Source organism: Humulus lupulus, chromosome 3 (assembly GCF_963169125.1).
Source record: "Humulus lupulus chromosome 3, drHumLupu1.1, whole genome shotgun sequence".
Taxonomy (NCBI): domain Eukaryota; kingdom Viridiplantae; phylum Streptophyta; class Magnoliopsida; order Rosales; family Cannabaceae; genus Humulus; species Humulus lupulus.
The window spans coordinates 60177901-60187260 of record NC_084795.1 but is presented as its reverse complement, the minus strand read 5'-3'; the positions used below and the strand labels follow the sequence as shown (position 1 = coordinate 60187260).

Here is a 9360-nt window from a genome sequence, read left to right as displayed (position 1 = left end):
ACCATATAACAATGTTCATTGACATTTTCTGACATACATGTATCTATGACAGTGCTAATGAGCGTACCTTGACCTACAGGTTAATATAACAATGCTTATAAGCATTTCTTTTACATTTACAAGAAATGTCAGTACTAATAAGCACATCCTTTTATATCATGCAGCAATCAAGGGACAAGCCCTATCAGTATATCTCATGCTACTTAATAAGGCATGCAGATTAGGCATTTATATCCTATTTTAGCAGTTAAGCACATAACCACATCAATAGTTGCTGAACCCTAAGTCGAGCTTGTCTTTAGTGGCGAGTGAACATGCCTAGCCTGTCTTTAGAAACCCTTAACCTTGGCATGCTTTGATACTAAGTTGTAATGCCCTGGTTAACCAAGAACATTACACTATGTCTTTTAAATAGTGCTTAACTCGCAAAACGAGTCATTAGGCCATAAACGTACATCTAAATGTGAATAATGGTCCAGGGTTAATATTTTTGGTTAAAAAGGAATGGATATTTTATTGAAATGTTAAACTGTAGATGGGATCCGATAATAAACGTTTACAAAGTTGTTTCTAGTTTTAAAATGATCATTACAACTCAAAAGTTATAATCTGCCGACCTAAGAGGCAAAAATAGGGTTTAACCCTTGTTCCTTTGAGAAACCTTGGTCATGGTGGTCAAGTATATATAAGAGGTTGTAGATGAGTTTGTTACAAAACAGTTATAACTAAAATATAACTAGAGTAATTACTTCTAATAACTATAATATCATCACATAAAATCCTAATTTCTAGATTGACACTTCCATTAATATTTCAAAACTGAATCTAAAAACAAACTACTAATAAAATTCCAAGAGAAAGTACAAGGATTAATATAAATATATATATATATACAATTATATATTTATGTTTCTGAAAAAACATTAGCACAAATATAAAATGAGATATTAATAAGTAAAAAGTTAAAAAATATATTAACATGGATATATTAAAATATTTTCTAAAAAAATATATCTATTAAAATAAGAACCGACAAATAGTTATTGACTGAGTTTTAACTTTGTAAATGTGTAAAAAATATATAAAAATTCTTACATAATTAATTTAAAGTGTTCTAACAAAAATGAAATGGTGTACTAATTCATTCATTACAAATTATAACAATATATTAGGCAAGTCATGAAACCATGGAAGGTGACCATAATGGAAACTAAAAATTAATTGATAATTATTCTAGTATTAAAAGTTGTTAATAATATTATTTAATAAAATAAAGTTTATATCATCTTTTGATTCACTCGTAAAGATTTCTTAGTATAATGAAGCTAGTGACTTTTATTTTGGAGATTCAATATCATGAATGTCTAGGAACATGATTTACAATATTACAATTCATACCTTCCCAATGAATCGAATATTGGTTTCCTTAAGGGTTAATTCTGGAACTGAATAATTATTGAGCTCAGATCTATAATTTAATTATAGATTAATTATTCGATGGTGAATTAATGGTACTTAAGGAACAAGAGGTAATTAGAAGGGTAAAATGGTAATTTTGACTAGCTCTAATTAGCAAACCAATAAATGGAGGACAAAACTACATTTATTGATTATATGAATGGACTACAAGAGAAAACTCTATAAATATAATTTTACAAGAACTTAGAGTGCAATTCCATATTTATAGTGGAGTAATCATGGAATTAATAAATAAGATTATTACATTAAAGAGATTAATTAATAATTTGGTTTATTGGAGTTTCGTATGATTGGTCCATGGTCCTCAGCTCAACTTTGTCCTACACTATCAAGGGTAAGGAGGTCATAAGGAAGATTTGTAGAGATAATGATTAAATTGCAAATGAATAAATTTTCTGAGCCAATGAAATAATTATGTGATAATTATGGTTAATTGATTAATTGGGAATTAATTAATTATTTAACTATATAGTTTTTATTGAGAAAAACTTTATGTTAAAATAAATATTAATCATGTTTGGATTAATATAGAGAGAGATTAATAATTATCTTATTATAAGATATTTATTTATTTAATTAAAACTGATATTTAAGATAAAGTTCATTTTGAATTAACTGATATTTATTTTGGGATAAATATATTATCTTAAATATTAATTAAAGAAACAAATGAGAAAATCAGGAAGAACCACTAAATGGCTCACGCCACTCACTATATTGCACAGTGAGTGGCACCTACAAGGATATTATCTATCCCTGAGATTTGAATTTTGAATTTCAAATTAATTTGTTTATTTAATTATATTGAATTATTCTTTTTTAATATGATGTAAATTAAACAATGAAAATAATGTAACTTATCAGTTTTATTTTAAATAAAATAAAGATTAATTAAATTAATTAATTATTTTTATAAACCTGAAAAGAAATGATACTTTTATAGAAGTTTAATTAAGCATTTAATTATCAAACTCTCTTAAGAAAGAAACGATAGAATTTCCTAAACCTGAAATTCTAGAAATTTCTATAGCATCTATCTTCTCAAACTTCTCTACATCTCATGTGCAGAGTACATATAGAGAGTTCTAAATCAACATTTGAATCATACTTGCCCACACACGTCCTTGTGTGTTTGAGGATTGGCTTAGAAGGCTAAGGTGTAAGCTTTCATAAATGATAGGAAGCTCGTTGATTTATACGAAAAGATTCAATGACATTTAATAGGCTAGGATAGATAATCTCTATTCATTATATGTGTTATTTAATATATCTATATATGTATAATCATGGCTGGTATAAATATTGTGTGGGTTTCTTGCATTTTTTAAATGCATGTTGATATGTATATTAAATGCATGGATATGATTTTTGAATGTATGGTAGAATGATGGACCGTTAATTATATGGTGCTATTGGGTTAGGAATTTAAATTTCATTCTTCTAGATTTTGTGTAAGCCGTAAAGGGCATAAGATTTTTTGTATTTTTAATTTTGAAATTCAAATCTGAAGGAAGAGAGGAGCCCCGAGTAATGGAAGTTACCCATGGGATGGAAGAACCTTAAGAAGGAGATAACGAAGTCGCCCAACAGGAGGACATTGATCCAAGATTAGGCGAAGATAAGTCTGAGCTCCTAGCACTGGAGGAGCTCAAGGAAATTAGTATCGATCCAGACGCACCGTAAAAGGTTATAAAGGTTGAGAAAAACATTGGAGCCGAAAGGAAGAAGGAGTTGGTCGTGTTCATGAGAAATAACTTGGATGCCTTTGCCGGTCGCACTAAGATATGGTGGGAATTAGTCCGAATGTAATAATGCATACTTTGAATTTGGATAGGAATGCGCCTGCAAAGGCCCAAAAGCAAATGCTTTTGGGGGGAGAACGATCAGACGCTTTAGAAGAAGAAGTAGCTCGCCTACTTAAGTGTGGATTTATCAGGGAAGCAAAATATTAGATCTGGGTTCCAACGGTGTTTCCACGCGCGTTCTGTTGCCATGCTCTATAGACTAGGGAAATCCATTGATACTTCAAGATTCACATGTCAGACCTAATACCCTATTGAATGCGGTTTAATGCAAAACTGCTTTTGGAATCGTAACCCTTAAGCTACCCAGAACTAGCCTAAAAACCCCTTCTACTTTACGCAGAAAGAGGTAACCCACATGATTCATCAAAAACCATAATCTTTCAAATCCTTGACAATTAACCATTTTTTATGCACATAATTTCTAGTCGAACCTAATGTCGTTCTTTTGACCTAGTCGAACCCCTTTTAAACTCGGACATGGCCTTGAAAACTATACTGGAAGAACTTCAAAATAAAAGAACTTGTTGAAAAATAAGAGTGAGAAATTTAAACCAGGCATAGAAATACTTACGGTGTAGATGTCTGATCGAAGGGGGTTGTGATAGTTCCAAAGGTAGCAGCCTGAGAGCTTATGAGGAATGAGAGAATGCCGAAGGTTTTCGAAAATGCTCAGAGAAGAAAAGGAAACATTTTGAATGCAAAGGTGGTGAAGTTCAGGTTTAGTTCTCTTATTTATACGTAAACTTCGGGAACCAATCTAGGCCACTCTATCAGGTCACTTCAAGATCCAAAGGTCAAGATTAAATGACCCCTGTGGCAGCAAAACATTGACAGGACAATTGTCAAAGTGCTTGAAACCTGAACAGGCACCTAATATAGACGACCACGTGTTTAACACTCGAGTAGTGGGTGAGCACGATTGATCATAACAGAAGCCTAAAAGCCTCTACTGTGCGTGTTAGAAGTGACGTCATGCACGAGCAGGAGCTTGAGGGCCAAATGTTGTACCCCAAAATAAGAATGGATTCAATCATTCAGCTTGGGGTTACAGCTGGCAGATAAACACATGGAGAAAGCATGTGAGTAGGACATCCAGCTAACTTTGATGTGAGAAGCTCGAGTTAGACATTGCAATATGACAACCAGATAATCTCTAGATCGCCTCTCTGGACAATAACCTAGTTCGAGACATGTGATGGCTAGATCTCCTTCTGGATACTCTGAACTTGGTTCGTATCAAAGTCTGTTTGCTCTTTGATATCTAGCTCGAGGAAAATGTTCAGCTCGTGGAAACCTACTCATGACGCACAGTGAAGGATCCCAAAAGAATAGGAGGTTTCTTATATGCTCATTAATGCTCGAGTTGTATTACACATTTATTGCCCGAGATAACAGATGTAAATTTCATAGGCAATGATATCCTTATGTAAATGTAAAATTATCCAAATTGATTATTTACCATATATATGCATGCGGTTACCCAAAATTGTCCAGGAATACCCACTATAAATATCAGGGCAATGGACATGAAAAGAGATGGCTTTTTTAACATACAAAAACTCTACAAAAATTGCAAGAGATTCATAATATTGCCTCGTGGACTTGATGGATTTTAACCACTAAAACACGTAAAAGTTAATTACAGTTTAGAAAAGAGAACTAATATCTCTATTATTAGACTTCTTAATCAATTGTTGGTAAAAAAATCGCATCAACATCTGCCTAAGTGCTTTGTGGGTAGAAAATTGTGTGTCTTACAAGTGAGCATAAACTCCTATTTATATAGTTTTAATAGACTCTTTGAATTTCAAATTCTACAAACCCCCTTGGGTGTTACCAATGTTTAGTAGGATATTTATGTAATTAAAATGAAGATTGGGGAGTTACTTGGGATGTTAAAACTGATCAAATTGAAGAAACGACAAAATAGAATTTGGCTGCTGGCACCCCAGGATATTTATATGTAGAACCGATCAAATTGAAGAAACGACAAAATAAACTCCTATTTAGTAGGACATTTATATGTAGAAATTTTATGATAGTTTGTTACCTTGAAATACTTGTCTTCTAAAGACTGAGTTATATTAAAAAAAAAACCTTTCGGTTTTAACACTCATTTTTGTAACACACTAGTACTCATATATCATATTGGACACAATTTGAGTATTCCTAATATTCACTTGATTGATTTGTTATTACTTATTAAACCTATTACACCCAGATTTCGAGACCAGAAATTATGACCTCGAAAGCTGGACTCGTCAAGTATGAGCTCGAGATATATAAAACACATGTTTGAGGACTAGTTGTGAAACCTCCGAAGAAAGATGGTAATCTCGAAGACATGTAACCTCGAGATTCTTTCCAGGCACGAAAGGGCATAGCATCGGGATACATCCATTACCGAGTGCCTTCAGATCGAGTAGTCCGAGCTTAAAGAGTGCAGGCTCGAAATATCACAGCCTCGATAGAATTTATCTACTCCAAGCAGGTCTTGGAATAAGACGGCTAGTTCGTAACTTGTCCGTAAACCTTGACTAACACGATGCTAGTTGCTGGCCTCGGAGATTTGATGAGTCATCTGATGTAACGCATTATGTACGTTTAAAGATATTTATTGTTGTAACATCCCAACATTAAAGGGATATTGATAAGTTTGTTATCCGTTTCCGGGTCTTCAGGGGACGTTTCCTTGTATATAGGAGTTACAACATTTAATGTAATTACTTCAATTAATATGTAGAAGTATCTTCCTGAAATATGTGGGAATGAACTCTGAAACCTCTCTATAAATAGAGAGGTCATGAACACTTGTAAGGGGAGGGATCTTTTGATATCTTGAGAGAAAACTCTGGGTAATTCATCTCTGAAGGATTTCTAGAAAACTCCAAGTCTTAATAACATAAACTCGTGGACTAGGCAGATCCAACTACTGAACCACGTAAAAACCTTGTTGTTCCACCATACTATTCATTCGCACCATAGCTCATATTGTTTAATTGCTCTACGTTTTAAGTTGACGAAAAACGGCGTCAATAGTTTGGTGCTTTAATTGAGAGCATTAAGCAGTATGAATCTAAGTCTAGTCATTCGAAGAAGCCTCCCTGATCAGCTATGGTCGTAAATGATCCTAATATTCTTGAATAAGAAGTCAGCTATCCGCGACGCTCTGGGAAGCTGCCGATGATGAACCCGGACCCAGAGGAGATAAGTGAATCCTCTGACTCTCAAGGACGTCCTACACCACCGGCCCCCAGGGATGATGAGGACATGTACTATAATCCTGAGCGACATGTCCCCATTGTGGAACTCAAAAACCGTCAGATGAGAAAGCAATTGGCGAAGGCCAAGAAGCGTAAGGAGGAGCTAGCTAGATTGGCTGTGGAGGCACAGGCGGCTCAACCCCAACCTCCGCCTGAGATCCAGGCCCCACCTCCGCGGGATGTTCATGTTCCTCCTCACAGGCCTCGTGGGCGACCTCGCAAAAATGCTAAAAGAAGAACAGAGCAACCTCTGCCACCGGCAGAACAGCCTGCTCCCACAGGGACCTGCAGGAACACCCGGGCTAGAGCTCCTGTTAACTCGACTGTTGAGTTACCAGTTGAAACTGGGAATAACCGAGCCCCTACAGCGGCTCAAACTCAGAATCCTGGTAACGCACAGAACGTTCCTGAGCCAGCACAGGAGAACTCGGGACCTTCTAGACCCCGAAATGGGTGGCAGCCACTATCACCCATACGACACCCTCCATCGCCGATAAGGTTGAGTTCAACGAAACAACTTGGTGGGGAGAAGGATGACTGTAATGACAAGCTCAAAGTCTTGTTCGTCCTCGAATGCGCGTCCACCTTGCATTAAAGATAAACGATACGTTTTCCACATGGCAGCTGTTAGGAAATCTCTATTCCTTAGGGATTTGTAGTTATCAGATATTAAATTCAAATTATCATGGGATATTATGTAATTAATGTATTTGTCTACATTTATTTCAATTTTGAATAATTGATTGTAACTTCCATGAATCAGTGGAAGATATTCTCTTAACCAATTCTATAAAAAGCCTGGGATTTTTCATTTGGATTCACGCACAAAGATGTACCGAGAATACTCTATCAAATTGCTCTGAAAAAGCTTCGAGAGAGTATCAAGATCAATAATATTGACTCGTGGGCTAGGCAGATTTTAACTGCTGAACTGTGTAAAAGCTCTTATGTTCTAATCTTTCTGAAATATTGCTTAATGCTCTTCAATATTAAGTTGATAAAAAACGACATCAACAATTTGGTGCTTCAGTGGAAAGCATTAAGCAAATCTCTATATTGTTTAATAGAAAGCCTCTTCCATTGCAGCAATGGGTGTCAACATCTATTATAATCCTGAGAGGTATGTGCCCATTCTGGAATTGGAGAATCGCCAACAGCGCCAACAATTGGCCGAAGCCACGTGACATAATAAAGAATTGTCCAGGAGGGCCACTGAGGCCCAGGTGCTTCCTCGAAGGGCCAGGTATCCCCGCGAGAGTACTGCTGCCAGAATGGCTAAACATAGGGCCCAACAGACCCAACGTGCCAGACTCCAGACTCCATAAACCGACAACTCTGATGATGAGCTCAAGCTCTTTGCTCCACATGTATCAAATACACCATTCCCCTACGGGTTCAAGATACCTCATGTAGCTCCTTTTTATGGGAACTCAGACCCATACATCCATCTGAGCATGTTTAACACAATCATGCGTGCCAGCAACGTTGGTTACGAGCTCAGAGGCATCCTATTTCGAACAACTCTTACGGGACCCGCGAAAAATTGGTTCTACAAGTTTCGAAGGCATTCCATCTCATCTTGGGAACAATTAGCGAAAGAGTTCAAGAAGAAATTCAAGTTCATGGTAGACGTTAGGCCCAAATCCTCGGCCTTGACAAATGTTAGACATCAACCAGGAGAGTCGTTAAAGAGTTACCTGGCAAGGTTTAACATAGAGGTGGCACGAGACCGTAATGTTGATGGAAGTTGTCACATTATGGTAGTATGAGCTGGAACAATAACCAAGTTCAACAAAAGGGCTCAGAGATTCGTCAACGTAGAAGAGTCGAGGTCAGCAATAAAACTAACCCCTCAGCCATAAAAATGACCCCTCATCCTATTAAAACTACAACGACGAATGTTAACTCAATCTCGACTTCGGCTACCCCCTCAACGTCTCGACCCTCGGGAGACAACCCTTCAAAGAGAAAGAAAAATGAAAAGAATAACTCAGAGGCAGACGGAGGGAAAAAGAAGAAAGGAGAAAAGTATTTCTCCATTTATACGGTTTACACCAAGCTTACTAAAACTCGGGAGAACATTTTTGTCGCGAATGAAAATCAGGTCTCATTTAGGCGACTTGACCCAATGCGAAATCAAAAGTAAGAATAAGACATCAATAAGTATTGCAGATTCCACAGGGACATCGGGCATACCACCGATGAGTGCTGAAAAATAAAAGATGAGATCAAAGGTCTGATCTCGAGAAGGTATTTTGGAAAATATATAAAAAATTGAAATCTGTCTCAAGCGTCGGCTGGACAGAGGGCATCTCCTATGTAGCCTGCCTAGCAGAATACCACCTCACGAGCAAGGGAGGATGATCGACCTCTCCCGTTAGATGGGGAGGATGTGGTAACCATTTTCAGAGGACCAAACCTTGCTAGATCGGGTAGAAATGCCCAGAAAAGATATGTGAACGAGCTTAAAGCAGGAGGCAGATCTCCCTACGAACCTGAACCGCGAGTTCCAAAGTAACAAAGGGTTTAAACTCAACCCATTACTTTTACAAAAGAGGATGCATCGCACGTTCACTTTCCCCACAACAACCCTCGGGTCATCACACTCTAGCTCACCAACAAAAGGGTGCGTAGGGTCTTGATATATAACGAGAGCCTAGTTAACATCCTTTATATGGCCACTCTGGAAAAGATGAGACTCACACTTTGAGATTTGAAAGATTGTGCAATGACGTTGTATGGATTTTCTAGAGAAGGAATATCCAGCATGGGATCCATTGAGCTCTCAGTAACCTTGGGAGACTCTCGAGTCT

At 36.8% G+C, this 9360-nt stretch overlaps 1 protein-coding gene across 1 annotated transcript; it reads left to right on the top strand.

The window, feature by feature from the left end:
* The first annotated feature begins 6608 nt into the window (after window positions 1-6608).
* Window positions 6609-7142, top strand: LOC133824219 (uncharacterized). Its single transcript, XM_062257087.1, has one exon. It carries the CDS (start codon window positions 6609-6611, stop codon window positions 7140-7142), a length of 534 nt encoding a protein of 177 aa, XP_062113071.1.
* The last annotated feature ends 2218 nt before the right edge of the window (window positions 7143-9360 follow it).

Bases quoted from the DNA above. Each gene is read 5' to 3' on its own strand.
- LOC133824219 (XM_062257087.1), top strand. From the start codon at position 6,609: ATGAGAAAGCAATTGGCGAAGGCCAAGAAGCGTAAGGAGGAGCTAGCT.